The following is a 22,283-nucleotide window of genomic DNA, read 5'->3' on the forward strand; positions in this document are numbered from 1 at the left end:
GGGACAGGTGTCCTGGTGAAAACAAGCAAGTTCATCCTCCTGTGCTCTGTGCCCTGCTGCCCTGATTTGAGACTCAGAAAATATGGTTTCCCTATCCATGGGTACCTTGGGGAACACTAGTTTCTAATGCAATTAAATGTAAGATCACTAAAACAGTACATTTAAAAAAAATCCTTGAACATGTAGAAAACGGAAGCTGAAAGATTCCAGCAGTAAGGCACAAACTAAAGTACACGGTGCTTATCTATTAACATTTTATCAAACAATAGAAATTTATAGAAGTATTCGGTGTTACCGTTAACTCTGTTTTTACTAAATCTAGTGTGCTATCTAAAAGATTATGTTAATTTTATTCAGCTTTTTCATGCCACCCCCCAAACGATCATTGAGTATACAGTATCTAGTTAGTAGTTCTGATTTTAAAAATATCTGTCTGCTCACATTAAGTTGAAAAACGATTTAGAAACTAGTTTTGTTGTATACCACCTTCTGGGAATTCTGAAGGTGATGTTATAAAAATCGGGTAGACAATGCCAGGGTTTCCTTTGTTCTTCTGGAGGTCTAAGCCAAAACTAACCAAAAAGACTCCTGTTGATTTATGTAGGCTTTAGGTTGGCATAGATGGATTTTAAATTTTAATTTAATCAATTTTAATGAACTCTTCCATTTTATTTCAGTATTTTTTCTTATTGGTTTATGTAATCATTAAAATATTTACATTTTACACTTAACTAAAGTCTTCACACTAGGTAGGCCTGATACATTTTTGCTGCCTAAGATGGCACACTAGCTCTGTACACTTATCCAAGTAATTATATAGCTTTTTAGAAAATGGTGACTTATGTATTGCTTATTTACTAGGCAATTTTGCTTATAATTTGTATCAAGCAGCTGCATTAGAATGGCAACTAGAATTTAATTAAACGCTTATTTAAAAACACCATCTAATTTTTTAAAAAGTAAATATGCTTAAGTGTTTTGGATACATACATTTCTACGTTGATTTGGAAACTGAGTCAGATGCAGCTTGGGTAGGGAGAATCTATAAATTAGGAGTATGAAGTCACCCACTTCAACTTCAGTGCCCAGTAGTATGATTTCTAGGTTCTCCACAGAATAAAGCATTTAATACAGTATCTGACCTGTTGCGCCATATTTATAACATTTGACCTCAAAAGTAAAATGTCCTGCCACTGTGTTCTTTGTGTACACAGAAAAGCACGCAGCCTCTGACTCAGAGTTTTTGATAGGTCATGGGTTCAGCATATTTATTGTTTATTTAAATGTTTTAAGAGGCTACCATAACTTAAACCTTTAACATAATTTGCAGTAAATGCATACTTCATCTTAAATAATTTTAAAAATAAAAGCTTATTTAAATAAGGGAAATCCCTAAGCTTATTTTTTTTACTATTATTTGAAAAAAAAATAGATTTGCCATTCCTGCCTACATGCTGGTGAGGGAGTACGAAGCAAGGAGGGAAAGAAGTAGCTCCCAGTGAGTTGTTCAAACATCTAGGCTTTTAGAGGAACAAAGATTAAGAGAACTGATTTGAATAGCTTCTGTATTTTTTCCAACATATTTTAATAGCATTAGCAGCTTTCTAAAAGTTTAATTTAATTTTAATAACTCTTAACTTATTGTGCTGATTTCCCTAGGTTCCAAAGGGAATTTACACAAGGTGTAAAGCCAGACTGGACTATTACATGGATTGAATACCCACAGCTACTCTAATACATTTTTTTGACAATTACTTTTATGGACCCTTAGTGTACGGGCAAACCAGCAAGATGCCAGGATGTTTTTGTGTCCGTGTTTTGTAGATTCATTTTTGTATTTTTAATTTCCAGAATTAGTTTTTTCAATTTACAGTACCAGCTCAGTTGCTCTGAAAGCATAACAATAAAGCCTTTTCCACAAGTCTCTGCATCATCACAATACAAATTTAATTTGCAATTGGTCTCTTCAGCAGCATTTGTGAGAGCCTCTGTTCAGTTTGCATTAACTGAGTTATAGACCAGTGTTACAGGTACGTTTATATGTTGTATTCTAAGAAGAAATTCTTGCGTTACTAGAATATAACTTGTGCAACGCACAAGCTTCCATCATGGCAAAGCAACTCTTCCAGGATAATACAACATAATAGACAACCAAATGAAATTATTAAAAGGGAGGGCAAAACTTAGAAAGTAGACATTGATGAAGTAATAGCAGATTACAAATCAAACAGGCTTGGAATGTCATCTGAAAGGTCCTTCCTCATGTGGATTCCATATTTGAGGGCATCTGATCACAAAGTGAAGTGATAGAGATCCATCCATGGGGCCTGGTGTACTTGCCTATTACCTTACTTATTCCAAGGTGAGTTCTGATCTGCCCCCTTCATGTACTGGCATATCTAGTTTGGAGAGGAAGTAGTGGGATTTCTGAAGCAAGCTAAAAGTAACAAAACTAACTGCTGGAATGCGGAAAAATGTGATTTGAGAAAACTAGAAGAATTCAGGATATATACATCAGCTAAACAAGAATTGGTAAAAGCTGTAGTATTGTATAGAGAGGTCAAGGGCTATTTTAAGTAGAATGCAATCAAAAAAGGGAGCTTGTGTCTGAATAAAACTAAAACTTGTTCCAGGATTGTGGTTACACTGCAACAGTATTTCAGATTAATTGAAGCCTCACTTCTTGAAATACTTATTTGGAACTAGCAATAGAGAGTATATTAAATAAGCTTATCCTTCATTCTCCAAATAGGACACATCAGGATATTTTCAGCAACGTTTTAGTCCATTCATGTTGTGTAGTGCTAGAGGGAAATCTTCTCTACCTGCAGAAGCCCTAGGAAGATGGTATAAATTAAGGTGATTTTTTTTCAACATAGCTAATCCTATGTGTTGGGAATTCAGACCTCTGACCATTGGCTCCACTGAAGCATCATGAAAAAGGAACTTCAGACGGGTATGGCAGACTTCAGGAATAGTTTCTAAACTTCTGCTTCAGTCTGACATTGGTCAGAAAGGATGTTATCTAGAGTAGTATAACAAAATACCAAACTTTTGTAGAGAGCACTCTAGTTTTAAGACTTTTCATGCCAATAAGAGATGTTTAAAGAATCATCAAAAAGAGGCATACCTTTCAGCAGAAATAGAGGTAGAAATCAGGTTTTTTTACTTAAGTGTTTTGTTCATTAAAATGTTGATTTAATGTTACTGGGTTCTAATTTGGTAATAATGCTGTACTTTTAGGAAAGTACAAGAACCTTCCTAATGGAAGTAGATAACACTAAGTGGGGCTTAATGTTTTATGTACAGCCTCCTGCTTTCAGTATTAGGGCTTAGCAAGATTTAATTTTGGTGCTCTTCCCTAATCATTATAAAATGTACTGCAAATTGCTTTCTAGTTTGGCATTGAGGCAATGACCAAATAAATCTGAAAGTGCATTTAATTTACTGAGCTAGAATTAAAACTATTTAACAAATGAAGAGCATCTGTGAAATTAAGTTGGAAAGATGGGCTTATGTTCTAGAATCAGCCGAGAAAACAAGCACCGCTGAAGGAAAGTCAAGTCACTTGAAAATATAGTGGTTGTCTGTTTGTCTCCCTCCACACATCCCTCCCCCTCCATGAGTCTATGTTATAGAGTTAGTAACATATCCATGCTGATTTGTGAAATGTCTATGCCAAGGAAAGACCAAAAAGGCTTCAAGAATTTGGACAAGTGTTCTTTTTCTCTCTCTCAAAGGGAGAGAGGGAATCACTGATTGGGAGCACATATCAGCTGTTGTGATCTAACTGTTACAGCTACGTGATCCTGTAGCTAAAATTGCTGATGTTGACCCTGAATTAAACGGGGTTAAAGTTGAAGCAGTTTTGCTCCTTTTGGGTAGGGACAGAAGTTACACGTAAGTGATTGGAAACTAGTTCAAGTCTTTAACACAAAAGGGCTAAGTACAGACATTCAAAAATCCTGAGGCTGAATCAATTTAATCTTCACAGGTTAGTTTAAACTGTGAAGATTGAACCAATAAGCAACTGAACAGACATTCTCTTTTGATTCTGGAAATGCAGCCACATGTCTGTAGTGGCTCAAGCCAGAAGCCGGGGGGTGCTAGAACATGCCTTCCTGGCTGGCTGGAGTATACAGCTTGGGCCAAGGCTACTCTGCCCACCCTGCAAGGGGGGAGCAGGGGGATCTGTGGGGAGGTGCAAAGCATCATGGGATCTTAGGGGACTGTGAGTTAACTTCAGTCTGGAGGGCATCTGGGACAGAATTCAATAAGCCAATTTAACCTAAACAGTTGGGTCTGATACTAGATCCATCCAGGTTTCTCTTAAACTGGTTTTGGCCGTTTTGAAAGCAGTTATGTGCACTGAATTTCTGTTGTGTTACAGATTTGAACTGGTTTCCAATTGCTCATACTGGTTTACGTGTAACTTCTGTCTCTAGCCAAGAAGTTCAGTGCACATAAGATGGTTTCAGCCATTTTGAAAGTGGCTTAAGACAAACAACCTCCCACTACTCCAGCAGAGAACATAAATCGGGGGGGTTAGGTATTCCCCTTTCCCTCCCCCACCTTCTTCCCCCTGCAGTTCCTTTTCTTCCGTTCCTTACTGTCAACCCTGTTCTCCCCGAGCACGTGGAAGCGAGAGGCAAATTTGAAAACACTTGATATTAAAATAAATACAACTTACCATATAGGCAAATTATTATAGGTACCCATAGACTTTGTGAATCCAGAATTGATGCATTTTACGTTTTTTTTTAAACTTGCAAGTTTTAGTACAGGTAGTTCATGAACACACTTTTAAGCACTTTTGTACTGACTTTATATAGTACAGTCTACACCTGATATTAGTCGAAAAGGCTCATGATTCACCACACAGTTCCTCAGGCTAGGCCCCAGCAGTCAACAGCATTTCTCAGCACTGTATGTGTGTGCGCTGCAGAGGACACCCCCCACACCCCATCCATGTGCTAATTAGCCCCCCATTTATGACTGGAACTGGGTGCTCTTGAGTCCTGGGATCCTCTGAAAAATGATGTGCAGATGAGGTGCAGGGCAACCTAATTATGCAACAGGCTGAGGGGGTAACAGAAGGATTTTGGGTGAACTGTTTGTGGCCCCATTCTATGTTTGCCAGACATTTAAGGCAAATATGGAGTTAAGGAGTCATCGCCTTCCTGGATCTTCCAGAAATTTACGACATTGCCTCCAGTGCACTGAATGTCCAGATGGAAACTGTATAAGAGAAACCAAACAACAATTGCGTACCAGAACGAGCGCATGCTGAAATCTATCAAAGGCAAAAATACCTAATTACCTGTGGGTGCACATTTCTCACAAGATAACTACTCTCTTTCCAGTCTCTCAGTTGTAATCCTCAAAGGGAATTTACAAAACACCTTTCTTAGACAAGCCTATGAACTTCATAAATCTGCTGGATACAAAAAATTATGGACTAAATATAGACATTGGATTAGTGGCACATTTGTTATTTGTCGTCAGCAGTCCCTCAAAGTTGAGAATGACGTCCATCAGGCTTGATTGGGTCCTCAGGGGACTGAGGAGTCCAATTCTGGATACACATACTCTGGCAATGGGGATGTTGCGCAGGGTAGTGGGATTTGCAGCTCCAGTTGGTCTCCTCCTTCCTCTGCTTCCACCATTCCGCCTCAGTATCAAGTCATTGGGCCTCAAAGTGGTGCACACCTTGGTGGAACAGGTGGTGCCACACCGAATGGTCAGCAGCTTGCTCCTTCCAGCTGTTGGTGTCAATGCTTCCATGCTTGAGGGTGACCTTGAGTGTGTCTTTGTACCATTTCCTTTGGCCGTCCTTTGAGCGTTGGCCAACGGGAAGCTGGGAAAAGAGAATCTGGTGAGGGAGGCAGTTCTTAGACATCCAATGCAGTGGCCCATCCGTCAGAGTTGATTTCTCAAGAGCAAGGCTTCAGTGCTGGTGGATGCAGCTTCATGGAGAACACTTGTGCTGGTATGGCAGTCCTCCCACTTGATCCCCAGGATTTGATGCACGCACCGGTGGTGAAATCTCTCAAGGGTCTTAACGTGGCGTTGGTAGATTGTCCAGGTTTCACTGCAGTAGAGGAGGGTGGTCAGCATGACCGCCTTGTAAACCAGGACCTTAGTTGACTTCCAAAGGTCTCTATTTTCGAAGACACATCACAGCTTGAAGGTGACACTGGCACAGTTGACCCAGTACTAGACTTCTTTATCGATGGTAGCCCATTAAGAGAGGTGGCTGCCAAGATACGGAAAGTGCTCTGCGTACTCCAGAGCCTCCCTGTCTGTGTAGATAGTGCAAGGGATGTTCAGCTGGCCTGGGGAGGGTTGGTGAAGAGCCTTTGTCTTCAACATTCAAGGACAGGGCAAGTCTCTTACATGAAGTGTTGAAGAGCTCTAACATTGTTTGCACATTGTGTGCAGAGAGCCATCACGCACCAATTGTCTGCAAATTGAAGGTGTTAGGTGTCTTTGGTGGTGAGTTTTGTTTTTGCCCAGAAGCACTCAAGATTGAAAAGCTTCCTGTCCAGTCAATACTGGATACTGATGCTGGATGGTGGATCATATCAGATAGGTGGATAATGATGGTCAGGTAGATGGTGAATAGGGTGGGGGCAATCATGCAGACTTGTTTGATCCCGGTCTGGATGCAGAAGGCATCAGTTTCAGATCTTCCACTCAGGACAGTGGCAGGAGCCTCAGCATGCTGACGAACTTCAGTGGGCAGCCAAGGCATTGGAGGATGGTCCACAGAGCTTCATGATTTAAGGAATCTAATGCCTTGGTCAGGTCAATGAAGGTGAGGAACAGTTCTTGATTTTGCTCCTGACGTTTTTGTTGGATCTGCCTGGCAATGAAAACCAGTGCCCTGGGATGGTTATAAGCCGCACTGGGTTTCCTCGGCAATGGGATGAAGGCGGTTCGGGAGGATGCGGGCCAGGATCTTGCCTGCAATGGACAGGAAGGAAATCCCCTCCCTCCCCACTGTAGTTCCCACAGTCAGACTTGTCCCCCTTCTTGTAGATGGTCATAATAGTTGTGTTTTGAGATTCCTGGGGATGTCCTCTTCATCCCAAAGGTAGAGGATAAGCTGGTGGAGACCTCTGCGAATATACCACCTGGCCTGCAGGCTCTGTTGGTTTTCATCTGGTAGATGGCCCACTTCAGCTCTCCGATGGCTGGTGGATTGCCAAGAGAATCCACCACAGGGCGTTGCAGGACAGCTTGGAGGGTCTCCTCTGATACGGTGGACTCCCAGTTAAGGAGGAGTTCAAAATGCTCCTTCTAATGCAGACGGATGGCGTCATCCTCACAGGAGCCAGAAACCGTCCTGTGATCGGAGGGGGTCCAATGGAGCAAGGTCCGTAGGTTGTCGGTGTAGCCCTGGATCACGTGCGCCTTCTCCACCCACCAGTTATTCTTCATGTCGCAGATGCATTGTTGGACTTCAGCCTTCAGCTGGTGGTATGCTGCCATCTTGCACCAATTTTGTGGATGGCTTTTGCCAGGCAATGAAGGCTGCATGCTTCCACACAAGGAGATCGTGAATCTGAGCATCATTGGCGTTGAAGAAAATTAAGCTTTATAACCCACCTAACATCTGATAACACCTGGTAACCTCTACATTTTACCAGCTACACTTTATCACCTGTCAACATTCCACTCTTTTGTCCCTGCCCCACCTATCTCTCGCCTATTAACTCCTATCCCCTGTAATCTTCCCTGCCACACACTTGCATTTTCACAGACCTGCATTTTACATGTTGGCTTAAGCTTTTATTCAACCCTAGAGAGTACACGAATACCAGCAGACTTCCCCTATGCCTGAAGAAGTGTGCTCGTGTCCAAAAGCTTGTAAAGAACAATTTTTCCAACTATTCAGTTGGTCTAATGAAAGATACTGCATTTACCCAAATAATCTTGTCTGCCTATGTAGGGTGTCAGTTCCTTTCCCTTTGTCCTTCTGCTCTTCTTTCATGCCTACTGTCCTTTTTTGTCTCTTTCTTGCATTTGTAATATCATGGAGGCTAAAACATAGTTACGGTTGCCCCTACAACACCAGATACATGAACGGCACTGTAAAAATAAAGCCTACTCTAGCTTGTGAACATGTATATCCCCAGTTTCCATTCTCTCTTATAACCAGGGATCCAGGTTTTCTATTTGCTGTGGAAAAACGTGGATTTTCTCCTTTTAAAGGAAAGGAGGAAATAATAGATTTTCTACTTTGAAAGAGGAAAAACCCAGGAAACTAAGTTTCCCCTCACAGGCTGGCAGAGTTCCACCCTGCAAGGGGCTGCTTAGGGCTGGAGGGAGCAGGAGGCAGGGGACACCACGTGGATGTGTGCGCATGCATACATATATGTGGCAGCCAGGCAGCTGTAAGTCTCCAGGTAAACCTACGGGGGGTGTGGTGGTGAGAGGGTGATAAGGACAGTCATGGCAGGGGTGGCACAGGACACATGGTGGAGGGGAGGGCACAGGTGATATGTGGGGGGGACAGGGGTGCACATGTCCCACCCCACCCCAGATTTCTGCCCAACAGCAGGGTGCAGGGCTTCAGCTGGGCAAGACCAGCTCTGAGCTGAAGCCACATCTGAGATCCCAGCAAGCGGGACCTAGCATGGAAGGGAACACCGTGCCATGGCAGCCAAGGTGAGGCACCCCCTGCCCACCCAACAGCAGTGGGGGCACAGCTTCGTGCTGCCATGGTGCCTCATCTTGGTGGCCATGGTGAAGCACTCCCTCCCATGCTGGATCCCACCTGCTGGGCCACGGAGGTGGCTCCTGCCCAGAGCTGGTCCAGCTGCAGGTCAGGAGTGAGAGGCACTGGCAGGGCCAGGGGGCTGCAGGTCAGGAATGAGGGCTGCTGGCAGGGCTTGGGAAGCTGTGGCTTGGGCACGAGGGGCAACAGCATAGGCAGGAGTAGGGCACTGCCATATCAGGGCTGCTCGGCACCACAAAGCAGGGAGGTGGTACAGCTGCAGCTGGACCCACATTCTGGTGAGCACAGGGGGAACTCTGATTTTCCATGATTAAAAACAAAATCAACTGCCAAAATATATAGGTACATGGAATTAGTTTTATTATAATGAATGAGACACTGGGAGGCTTCCAAATTCTTTTAAAATTGTAAATATATAAATAAAACCTTGAGTTCGACTGATGCCTATATATGTAGTGATGTTTCATTTTAATTGTGGAAAAACGTGGATTTGGGGGATTTTAATCAGAATTTGCAATTTTTAAACAGAGAAATCCAGGATCTCTATTTATAACTGAAAACAAGGTGACTGATTTTGGTTGTGGTTTCCAGGGCCTGGCTTTTACCCCCTAGCACAAGCCTCTTGCCATCAATTCATTTTATATAGACAAAGTGCAGTCAGATGGTACACACTTGGGCTAAATTTGAACTGGTGACATAAAGGTGAAAGATTCCATGTTCCTGTGCCAATACCGTGTGCAATATCATATTTCTTTGACACTTGGAACAGGTCCCCCTGGGTTTGTATATTTTTTCATCTGAAACTGCAGCTGTGCTTCTGATTACTCTTGAGCCCTTGTCTGTAAACAGCTGCTTGGCACAATTTCCATGTGTGAGTCAGTTAATCATTACAAATTCTCATTAAAGCTGGCCAAATAGAAATACAGAACTTCTATCTCCCATTCACCAGTAGATGTCCTCACTCACAAAGCTATCATGTGAGTGCAAGTAATGCTAATGTGAGCCAAATAGAAGATTTACTCATTAAACTAAAGAGGCTTTCAATAAATTGAATTTAAACAGTCTCTGAATATTGTAGATTTGGCTCATCTAGTAAACTTCAGTTTTTGTTCTGGGTTCAACTATGATGTCCTCTAGCTTTGTCATGCAGTATACCATCCTCTTAAATTGATGAGCCAAATCCCTACTAGTAAAGCTTAATTTGGTAAGTGCATTCACCCAGATACCCTAATTGCTGTCAGTAATAGCAGATCCAGTTCTGTTGCCATTTCAAAGTGTGTTTTCCCTCCTCTTTTCATTGTCCTGATAATTTGAGAGACATGTTTAATTTTCCTTGTTTCATCTCCAACATTTGTTCTAGTTTCTTCCAGCCTTCTCTTGTGGTTATATCTAGTTAATTATTTTCAGGTGTCAGTATCTGCCTTTTCAGCTATTGGCACTAAAAGCCATACCTCCTCCTTTTCATGACAAGGATGATAGTTTTCTTCCTAGGTGGGCCGAGTATCATTTTTCAGTCTTCACATTTGAGGAGCTTGTTTAAACTTATTGCTTGCTCCATGACAACTGTCACTTTATATCAGTGCCATGTATCATTTTTTAGGGGTGCACCAATAGAGACTTTTTGGGCTGATACCAATGGCCCATTTTTAATGAGCCATATTGGCTGATACTGATCCGATTGCCGATATGTAGCCGGGCAGCTTGGAGAGCAATGTCTGGCTGGTAAGTCTGTTTTAGGGCAAAGGGGGAGAGGGGAGGGAATGGACAGGAGGGGCAAATTGAAGCCCCCGTGGTGAGGGAGGAAGTGGGGCTGGGGCAGGCGCAGGGGCTGCACAGCTGGGGCACCCCGGGGTGCAGGATGAAGCCACGACCGGCTTGTCCAGGGAGAGCGGGGGCGTGACGGAGCCAGCAGGTGGTGGCAGTGCTGGGGGGGGGGGGGCGGGGCGGGGGGGGGGGGCTCCAGCCACCTCCACATTCACTGTAGCCCCCCACAACACCCCCTCCCAGCGCCACTGCCGCCTGTCCTAAGAGCAGGCCCAGCCCACTCCCCCTGGCAGGAAAAGCCCAGTGCCACGCCTGGCCTCAGCCTGCAGCGGCAGCCTACCCTCACCCCACATACAGCTCTAGGGGCACATACCCCTGCATGCCCTCCTGGGGTGCATGCAACCGCAAGAGCCACCAACCCCTCCCCTCCCCACGCCCCCCGGATGAGCCACTCGAGGCTCTGCCCCGTGCCCCACTGCACCCCAGCTGTGCAGCACCTGCCCCGCTCCCTCCCTCACCACAGGGGCATCGATCTGTGTCATTCCCCTCCCCCACAATCCTTTCCACAACAGACTTACCAGCCAGACCTGGCTGGTCTCCTTGCTACCGGGCTGCACTCCTGGCCACCTGCGTGCTGTGGCTGCGTGCGTGCACGGGGCATTTATCAGCGCCATTATGGCCACATCAGCCAAAAAAGCCAATTGCCAATACTGTCAATTTGCCTTATTTCAGTGCCCATCCGATATGGGACTGACATTGGTGCACCTCTAGCATTTTTACCTCTCTCTTCATTCTTCTTTCCACAAATCTCTCTGGTGTACTTGTATTTCAAACAGGAGACCCTGGGCATGGGCACATAACTCACCATTTATGTTTATAGCTCTGTAATGACGACTGCACTGGATTTATTTTGAAGTAAATCTCATCTCATCCTAATGAGAAGTTTTTCCTAATCAAGGGTCCTGCTCCTGTATAAGACTGTATCTGTAATTTCTCTATCAACATTCCATTAAAAACTTTAAAAAAGCAAGGTATAAAGTTAGGCATTTTATTTTGTTTCTCTCTCCCTGCCTTCCCCTCCGCTGGGGGTTGCTCTTGATAATAGGCTTGGTGTTATAATACACAAAAACAGAGCAAGGTAAGCACGTGGTTGGGGTCAGGTGACATTTGTGTCAAACTATCAAGAGAGAATCGTTCAGGAGCATAAATCTAGACAAGTGACACCACTAAGAAACCTAGTGTCCTTGATTTGCTGCTGTTGCCAGGTCACCTAGCTGAGAATCTGACATTTCAGGAGTGATGCAGCTCTTTGCCATGAGGAGCTGAGGGATTCAACAGTTGGGGAGACAGGTGCTGTGTTCTTAATGGAGTTTTTCAGCCAGATTACATGTTGCCTTGTCAGCCTTGACAATATCCTTTTTAATGACAAATTCTATTTTAGATTTCTGACTTTTAAAGTGGGGAAGGGCCTGGACTGCAAAGATCAGGGCTAATAAGTTTTCCCCAAAGCTTTCAAAGAGCTATAATACTACTGGATATGATGCGTCAGCATTCTGGGCTCATTTTTTAGAATATCACACACACAAAACGTTGATGTTACCTGTTTCTGGAGGCCAGAGAGTCTATGTAACAGATCACTGGGAATACAAGCCCTGCTTTCCTAACATTTACCGACTAAACTGAACAGGGAAAGGAACTAGGCGCTCTACTCTGGTCTCTGCTGCAGCAGCCCTTTGGCCTATGGGAGAATTCCCCTAATACACAGGTAGCATAGGCCTGGTGATGTTTTCTATGCTGCCATTTGCAGTCACTGGTGTTGGTATGGCAAGCATGAGGTCATGGAATAGCAGAGCTGGAACTAGGGTGACCACATGTCCCGGGTTGGCCAGGACACTTCCAGGTTCCATCGGCCAGTCCTGGTCAGTTGGTCAAGTCCTGAGCCGGAGTTTGGAGGAGAAAGCTTAGCTGCATGGCATGCTGGGCAGACAGCTGGCAGGTAGTTATGGCAATCTTCAGCTATAGCAGAGTTGAAGTGTTATTGTAGTTGCAATGGTCCAGGAAATGTATGAGCAAGGTGAGGCGGGGAAGGTTTGTGATGGCTTTTATTGGACCTGTTTCTCCCTCAACTACACAGTTTGTCCAACAGATATCACAAAAAAATCCTGGCCTGAATTATTTCCATAATTGCTGGTAGAAAAGCATGCTTTCATCTTCTCTGGTGTGGTTACCATTCAGGGAAACTCAACATACATTACAAATGGATTAGGCAAGTATTCATGAGGTAACTTTTGCATAAGGATTTTTGTTTTTAATTCCTTACTCTGGGAGCACATAGAAATCTTTGGTGATAGACAGTGGAAGCAAAGTTAACAATGCCCCATTTCATTTAGCTTTGGGGCTGAGGATGAAACTGCTGCATGAAAAAACATGGAGCTTAGCAAAGGCTTCAAAACCTACTTGAGTACCTAAGTAAACACAGTGGGTGTGTCTAGACAAGCACACATGTGCATTTCCCCAGGGACAAACAGCAGTGGCACAATTACTGTGCAGTAAGTGGCCCTGGGTGGGGTAGGGGAGCCTAGGGCCAGCACCTGGGCTGGCCCCAACAGCCTTACCTGAGGTCTTGGGGGCTTCCCAGAGCTCCAGCTACAGCATTCTTGTGCATGGAGCCTGGCCAGTAGCCAGAGCATGGCTCCAGCTGGCCAGCTTTTGGTTTCGGCCAGCACATGCGGCTCCCATGTGCATTGCCCCACTTTTTTCAGGTGTGGGTTTTTTGACACTGGGATTTCCCAGCTTCAAAGAAACCCACAGCACTGCAAATTAGCAGTGCAGCAAACGCCTGCATGTGCGGTGTGTATGGTTTGCAGTGCAGACCGGTCTGTGGCGCTGCATACCACACATGCACACTTGTCTGGATGTGCTCTGGTGGTTAGTCCATGCTAAGTTGTGGACCAGCTAGCAGTACCCCAGCTAATTTAAGCACAAGCTGGACTACGTGGAAAAATGGCTGGTTGAAGCTAGTTCCAGAATTTATGCTGGTAAGCAGAAGATAGCATTTGGGGGAGTTTGTAGTTGCAGTGCATTTTCCAATCTGTTTAATCAGTCTATAGTTCAAGAGTGCCCTTGGATTCCTTGTTGACACTAAGGTACCTTCTAGATGTTCAGGTAAAGGCATGATAGGATCTGATGCAGCACACAATCACGCCTCCTGTCATGCCACACTCATGGCAGGAGACATGATTGCAGGATCCAACGTCAGATGCTATCTCTCCTTATTGCTGGTACAGAGGGAGCCCAGGATCCTGTTCCCAGGCTCTCCCTGAACTGGTATACTAATAACAAGCTTCTGCAGCTGGGAGGCCCACAGTTGATGGGATTCCCAGCCATAGCAGGATCCCATGTGTCTTCTCAGTGTTACAGCTTTTGTAGAAGCCAAACTGAGACTGTAGAAAGAACTTCCCTAGCAGCTAAGGGTAATTGCAAACCTCACCACCCTCTACTGTAAGTGTAGGTGCTTTTCTTTGACCAGCCATTAACGTGCTTCATTTCAGTAGAATGCTTCTGTATGCAATCTGCTTTCTCTTTGGATAAAACAAACGTGAGAACAAATGTGTGATACATGCCAATAGCTTATTGAGATAGGTTCTGAGCTCAGTATAAAAACCTCAACGTAATAATGTTCTTTAGCAGCCCTGGGGCTGCCTTGGTAAAGTTACTATATGTCACACCAGCCCCAGGCCTGCTCTGCCTTACATTAGGTATAAGAAGAAGCATAAAGCTCCTCTTTGCCATCTCCTGAGCTGCACTTCTTGGATCATATCAAGGAAAACGTGGAGTTCAAGTTCTGTACTTAATGAAAGTACAGAATTTTGTCTGAGTTAAGGGATAAAGTTAGGGAGCCAGACTGATTTTAATAGATTTCATAGACATTAGGGCTGGAAGGGACTTTGGGAGATCATCGAGTCCAGCCCCCTGCCCGAAAGGCAGGAAGTCAGCTAGGGTCAGAGGATCCCAGCAAGATAAGCATCCAAATGCTTCTTAAAGGTGTACAGAGGAGGTGCTTGCACCACCTCTGGAGGGAGCCTATTCAGGCCTTGGGGGCTTGGACAGTAAAGAAGTTTTTCCTTGTGTCCAGCCTAAAACAGTCTCGGAGGAGTTTGTGACCGTTGGACCTTGTTATCCCTTGGGGCGCTCTGGTGAACAGATGTTCCCCCAGATCCTGATATACACCCCTGATATACTTATAGGCTGCCACAAACTCACCCCTGAGCCTGCGCTTTTCCAGGCTGAAGAGTCCCATGGCTCTCAGCCTCTTATCATAGGGCCTATTTCCAGTCCTCTGATCATATGCGTGGCTCTCCTCTGGACTCTCTCAAGCTTCTCCACATCCTTCTTGAATTGTGGAGCCCAGAATTGGATGCAGTACTCCAGCTGCGGCCTCACCAACACTGAGTACAGTGGGAGGATGACATCCTGAGATTTACTTGAGAAGCATCTATGGATGCAAGCCAGTGTTTGGTTAGCTTTACCAGCTGCGATGTCACATTGGTGGCTCATATTCATCTTGTGGTCAGTCATGACCCCCAAGTCTCTTTCGGCCTAGCACAGCTGAGCCTATAAGCATGCTGTGGGTTTTTTTACCCCAAGGTGGAGTACCTTACAAACCTGATGACATTCAATACTGACAAATGTATCTGCCCACTTTTTCAGCCTATCCAACTCGACCTGGATCACCAGCCTATCCTCAACATGATAGGGTAGGAGACTGAAACCTCTGTTCATGCTGGTGTAAGTTTTCCATTTCACCCTTATGCTTCAGTACAGTTTGGAGGCACTACATCAAGGGATAAATGGAAATTCATTTCAGTGGATAGTGAGGCCCCAATTCAGCACAGCACTAAATCCCATGCCTACCTTTAGGTATGCTAATAGCCTCATTAAAATCAATGGAACTGTCTTGAATGATTACTTTAGAGCAGGGGTGGGCAGTTATTTTGGGCAGAGGGCCACTTACCCAGTTTTGGCAGGCTGTCGAGGGCCACATGGGTAGCCCCGCCCCTTGACTGGTCCCAAGATGGTGACTGGGGGTGGGTCATCTATGTTCCAGGGCCAGCACCGGTGGGGCCCAAAGTGGGGCACAGGCTGGCAGAGGTCTGTGGAGCCAGGCTGGGCTGCACCAGCGGGGAGAGGGGACCCGGCTCCATAGAGCCCCTGCTGGCTGGGACTTTGTGCTCCTGCCACCCTGCTCTGGGCCCTGCTGGCACTGACCCTGGGGCACCGGTGTGGGCCCTGTACTCCCACTGGTTCCCCATCCACTCACTCCCAGTGCCCCCTAGCCCCATGGTGCAGACGAGGGGCAGCACACAGCCCCAACTCCTGCTCGCCGGCAGGGAAGAAGCTGATGTTGAGCATGGGGAAAAGTAGCCCCTCGCCCACCCCATGGCCGGCACTCCCTGCTGCAGGTGCTTGCAGCCCATGTGGGGCTGTCTGGAGCAGGCACAGACAGACACACATGGGCTGCAAGCGGCTACAGTGCAGGGCACCGGCCACGGGGCAGGCAAGGGGCCACTTTTCCCCCGCCTGCACTCAGTTTTTCCCCAGGCCACTTTTCTCCAGGCTCCTTCCCTGCCCGGGGTCCTCCCCTGCCCTCCCCGCCCCTCCTCCTTACCTGTAGTTCTGGTGCAGGGCAGCCATGTGGTCTCAAGCCAGAAGCCCTGGCTGGGGCTTCTGGCTGTGAGGGTGGGGCCGGGTGGGCCCTGCTGTTATGGGAGCTTACCAGGCTTCCCCTGGGCCCTACTGCCCTTGGTTCCTGTCATTTTTGATAGGAACCAAGGGAAGATGAATATTAAGTTTCTACATTTTTTAGGGGCCCCATGGGCCAGATAGAATAGCCTCATGGGCCAGATCCAGCCCGCGGGCCATATCTTGCCCACCCCTGCTTTAGAGACAGATTTCAAAGACATTACAGGCTGGAAGGGACCTCATGAGATCATCGGGTTCAGCCCCCCTGCCATAGGTGGGAAGTCAGCTGGGATCAAGTGACCTCAGGAAGAAATATATCCACCTCCTTTTTGAAAGAGTCCAGAGTAGGTGCTTACACCACCTCTGGGGGGAGTTTGATCCAGACTCTGGACATGCCCACCATAAAGAACATTTTTCTTCTGTTTAGTCTAAATCAGCCTTCCTGGAGTTTATGGCCTTTACACCTTGTTATCCCTTGGGGAGCTCTGGTGAACAGCTGTTCTCCCAGGTCCTGACGTACCCCTCTTAGGTAATTGTAGGTTGCCACCAAGTCCCCCCTTGAGCCTTCTCTTCTCCAGACTGAAGAGTCCCAAGTCAGGCAGCCTCTCCTCGTACAGCCTTCCCTCCAGGCCTTGGATCATATAAGTGGCTCTCCTCTGGACTCTCAAGCTTCTCCACATCGTTGCTGAACTGGGGGGGGAGGGGGGGGGGACACAATACCGGATGCAGTACTCCAGCTGCGGTCTCACCAGGGCCGGGGAAAGCCTTCCCTGGTTTTGCTTGAGATGCATCAGTGGATGCATGCCAGAGTTTGGTTAGCTTTGCCAGCCATGTCATCACATTGGTGGCTTATATTCATCTTGTGGTCAATCAAGACCCCTAAGTCCCTTTCGGTTGTGGTGCTAGCAAGTGTAGCACTGCCGAGCCTGTAATTATATTGGGTCTACTTCCTACCGAGGAGCAGCACCTTACACTTCTCTGCATTGAAGGCCATCAGGTTTTGGTTGACCCACCTTGAGAGTGTGTCCAAGTCAGCCTGTATCCCAAGCCTGCCCTGTAGTGTGACCACCTTCCCCGATAATTTGGTATCGTCTGCGAACTTGACCAGTTCACACCTGACTTCTGAATCCAGATCATTGATGAAGATGTAAGAGTGCCGGCCCAAGTACTGAGCCCTGAGGGACTTCACTGGTCACCCTGCAACACGTTGATTTGCTCCCGTCAACTAGTACTCTTTGGGCCCGACTCCATAGCCAGTTGCCTAGCCATCGGCTCGTATGATGATCAAGGCCACAGTTCCCCAGCTTAACCATGAGGACATCATGGGTAACTAGGTCAAAGGCCTTCTTGAAGTTCAGGTATATGGCATCCATGTTCAGGGCACATGGTACCTGGTCATACAAGGAGATGAGGTTGGTCAGGCAAGACCTGCCAGTCACAAAGCTATGTTAGCTAGCATTCAGAAGCTTGCCTTCTGTTAGTCTGGTGTTGATGGATCCCTTGACAATTTTTTCCAGAATTTTTCCAGGGATGGACATCAGACTGATTGGTCAATGACTATTATTGACTGAGACGCCCTCCTCCCTTTCTTGTATTTAGGGAGCGCGTTGGCTCTTTTCCAATCATCTGGAACCTTGCCCAAGCACCACAATTTTTCAAATATCTCTGCCAAGGGGGGTGCAATGGTGTCTGCCAGCTCCTTCAAGACTCTCAGGTGCATTCTGTCTGGGCCTGTGGATTTGTGAATGTCCAGTTTCTCAAGGTGTTCGTTAACCTGATCCACAGGTCCATTGCCTGCTCCTGGATTGGTTTGTGCCGTTCCTGGCAGTGTGATCATTCTGGGAGGGTGAAAAGCTGATGCAAAAAAGTCATTTAAGAGATTGGCCCTTTCTTGGCCATCGGATGTCAGTTGTCCCGTTGGATCTCATAGGGGCCCAATGCTATCTTTATTCTTTTTCTGACTTCCCGCATATCTGAAGATGGACTTTTTGTTGTCCTTGATTCCCATAGCTAGCCTGAGTTTGGTTTGTGCCTTAACTTTTCTTGACTGCTCTCTACAGGTGCGGGCAAATGCAGAGTAATCCTCTTTAGTAATGCTTCCTTGTTTTTCAGCTGGTATAGGCTACTCTTTTGAGCTTAATGAGGTCCAACAGTTCCTTATTCAGCCATGGGGGGTTCCTTGCTCATTGACTGCATTTCTTGTGAGATGGTACAGCTTTGCCTTGTGTTTCAAGGATTATGTTTTTGAGAGATGAGCATTTCTCGTGTACTTCCTTTGCTGGGGGGAGGTATGGCCTCTAATTGCCTGACTGACCAATTCTCTCAGTTTACAAAAGTCAGCCTTCCCAAAGTTAAGGACTTCTGTTTTACTGAGGGGTTTGCCTGCTCTTTGGTGAACTAAGAAGGTGACCAATTCATGGTCGCTGTCACCAAGCTTCCCCTTGATCTGCAGATCACTCACCAGGTCCTCGCCTTTGTCCAGGACCAGATCAAGCAATGCCTCTCCCCTAGTTGGCCCATATACCTCCTGGGTTAGGTAGAGGTCATTGATGCATGTGAGAGCTATGTGACCTGTCAGATTTGGCCATATCTCATCTCAAGAGATGGGAAGTTGAAGTCCCCCATGACAATCATGCATCGGGATTGCGCAGCTTCGACCAGTTCCCTGTTGAATTCCCGATCTAGTTCTTCCTCTTGGTGGGAAGCTCTATAGTAGACTCGTACAAGTAAGTCACCCTCCCCATGTTCCCCTCATATCAACCCAGAGGGTCCCAAGATGCCCTTCCTGGTTTGGAAACTCCATCTGCAGGGAGGTGGACTGATCCTTGACATGCTTAAGTTCTCATACTGACTTGGGATCTGTGCATGCCCTGCTGAAGCGCCCAATCTATACAGACGCTGGGGAGCCAGCTCAGCTAGCATACTTCCTCTTCCAGTAAAGCGTTGTTGTTTTGTTTTTTCATGTCTGTCAGCAGCCTAAGGGTGTTAGTTTGGGTCATTTTTTGTCATGAAGGCACCTATCTTCCTGGAACAGCAGACATGGAGGCCAGATGAACTCAACTAGTTTCAGTAAGTCATTGACCATTTATCAGATGAATTTTGGATCCTTAGAAATTTGAAACAGTTTGTTCCAATGCAGTGATTTTCAGCCAGGGTGCTGGCTGCTCTCAGGAGTCAGGCATTTCCTATTGTTTAATTACCAACTGGGTGACTTAGTTGCAGTAGCTGGGCAGTCATTAGCTGCTAGGATATTTCCTCTTCAGTAGTTGTCATTGCTCAGATGTGTCAGTCTCTGCTGAGGTGGCAATTGATATATAACAAGTATCTGCTGGGAGAAATAATATCTACATTCTTTTTTCTTTCATTCCCTGCAGTTGCTTCAATTCAAAGCCCAAAGGATCAACATCTTTGTACATGTACAGTATCGTCTTCACTGTTTGCACATTTATGAAGCATAGGAAATCTTTAATCCTTTGTAAATTGTGTACACAACTCAATTATTACTTTACAATAATAATTACAGTGTATATAATTTTTGTGGTACTTTGCAGAACCCTTTTTAAAAGGTACAGGTTGTGCTTCTATAACCCAATCTTTTGTTTTTTGTCCATAGCTTTCTTGCTGTGTTATATTTCCATGCACTATATTTTACTTCTCAGGTTCCTGGTCTCTCTGGCATCATCTGAACTATTTCCATCACTTCTTTGCAGAATATGAATAAATTTAATGGACATACATTTTCCCTTCAGTTATGTCCCAAAACTACATTAAAGAATGTTGCAATGTCTAGGATTCAAAATCTAGGAAATGCAGTGCAGTAATTAAGATTGCCTATGTAACCTAGAAGTGGCTCCCTTGTGCATATACCTTATGAGAGAAACTTTACACATTAATAGAGTATTTTTTTATCATAGGACCCCTGCCTCAATCAGTGTCCAGGATGGATGGTGCTCAGGAAATGAAAGAATCAAAGGAACCTTCTGGAAAGAGAGGCCTACTCAGTTCCTACAGCCTTTGGCTGAAATATGCTACCTAGCTTTGTAGGGCTAGCACATACTCATGTTTGAGGGTTAGCACATACTCATAGGGCTAGCACATACTCATGCTTACGAGTAAGGGGACTGAGCATGCCCAGCATTGACAGAAACTTCAGATAGCCTAACTGTCAAATTCTAACAAGTCTCTGCTTGATGCATGCAAATGGAAATTTTCAGAAGTGTTATAGCCTGGCCAGATCTTCAGAGGTATGACAAGAAACACGTCAAATCCTTGCCAGCTTTCAAGTCTTTGTTCACAAAGCAGTGGGGTGCTAGGGTTTCTCACTGAAACGGTAAGAATTTTGTGACCGGGACAAATAATGGATTTTACTAAACGAGGGGTGGCAAACATGGCCTGCAATCTTGACGGGAGGACCTTCCTCCAGCTGCCCACACTTGGCTGCAATACCTGCAAAGCTGAAGCCCCAGCAGCACCACAGCTTGTTCCCAAAGCAGGAGCTAAGCACCTGGGCAAGAGCTGAAGTGCTGGAGCCCCAGTAGCATTGCAGGAAGAAGCCTGGCATGGTGGCTTGTTCCTGCAGTGGCAGTCAAACATCTGGGATGCCTGACCTCTACTCACCAGATCCCAGACCAACTAGAGTAGGCACCATCTGCACTGGATCTGGCATTGGGGAGAGAGAAAGAAGGGGGTTTGTGGGCCCAATCCAGCCCAGGGAGTGGCTCTATGCCAATCATCCAGCCCATGGACTGGTCCTGTTCCACTCATCTGGTCCTGTGGATCAAGATAAGTTTGACACCCATGCCCTAAACTCATTCTTGAAAAATGCAGAACGGTTTTGCTAAAACTTTCAAATAGTCTTTTGGGGACGGGCACACACCTGATAGAGAAAATTTCAGCCTATCATTAAGGTTTTGAGAAAGTTATAAGCAATGAAAACAAAGTTGCAATAGGTCCCATTTGTATAAATATGATAATTTTTATTCAGTCCAATCTCGCCCTCAGTACCTGCTGACCTGTAGCTGAGGCTTTTGTGCAGTAGTGCATCAAAAGGCTGCACAGGTAACATGTACAAATTCTATTCCCATGTGCGCCCTGGGACTTATGCAACAAAATGGTTACATCGCTGTAAGCTAGGATGTGTGCTGCCATGACTTGCCTGGATAAATCTGCAAGGTACATTGCCTTGGGATAAGCTTCATGCAGCTCATCTCTATAAGGCCGGGGTGTTGAACTCATCCCAGACCCTGGGCTGGATCCAGACAGCAGACCTCTTTGCAGGCCAAGCACAGGCAGAGGCTGTGACAGGATGGCAAGTGGCAGATGTGGCAGGGCTGGTGGTGGCAGCAGGGCAAGCAGCAGAGGCAGCACAAGGGGCAATGACGGTAGGAGAGGCAGCCATAGGCCAAGCTGTCTCAGGATAAATGGTGGTGGCTCCAGCAGTAGTGAGCCAAGATACAATGGGGCAAAACTAGGACTGTGTCGGTACAGCTCTTGCTCACCTCCTTGCTGCCAATGGTTGTGTCTAACAGGGCCCCATGGCCCCAGATTCTGCTGCAGACCCCACCCTTTGCTAGCCACAACTCTATATTCCCTGGCCCACCAGGAGCTGGGATCCAGCCCATAGGCCATATGTTTGACACCACTGCTAAAAGGGATTTGTACCAGTGCAGTTACGTTAACATAGTTATATCAGTTTGTATCTCCCTGGATTGGATGCACCCTTTATTATATATTCTAGTGGGATGTTTGCTAGTCATGATCTTCCTTTATTAGTGATAGGGCTTCTTTTCAAGGGAATTGCAGTGACATTTATATTTAAATTTCCTGTGTTCATTCCAGCCCTAACTCAAATTCAACAACTTGCTTAGGCATGAGCATTTCCATTGACTTCAATATTGGTTTGCTGGCCCAGAGCCTCGCTACATAATGTTTCTGTCTTAGCCTTCCCACACTAAATAGTCCTACAAGCAAAATTCTAGTACTTCTAGATTCTTTCTGTACCCCTTCTAAATAAAGAGTTGACAGTAGTTTCCCT

General features: G+C 45.8%; 1 protein-coding gene across 1 annotated transcript in view; it reads left to right on the forward strand.

The window, feature by feature from the left end:
• The window catches only part of MAIP1 (matrix AAA peptidase interacting protein 1), a gene marked incomplete at its 5' end in the record, with an annotated part of 8,371 nt that extends 6,447 nt beyond the window's left edge, over positions 1-1,924 (forward strand). Inside the window, one exon of the mRNA XM_006029763.2 lies at positions 1,660-1,924. Coding sequence (XP_006029825.2) covers positions 1,660-1,735 — 76 coding nt within the window. The remainder of the gene's footprint in view (positions 1-1,659) is intronic.
• Between the last annotated feature and the right edge of the window lie 20,359 nt (positions 1,925-22,283).

This window comes from Alligator sinensis, unplaced genomic scaffold (genome assembly GCF_000455745.1).
Source record: "Alligator sinensis unplaced genomic scaffold, ASM45574v1 scaffold258_2, whole genome shotgun sequence".
NCBI lineage: Eukaryota > Metazoa > Chordata > Crocodylia > Alligatoridae > Alligator > Alligator sinensis.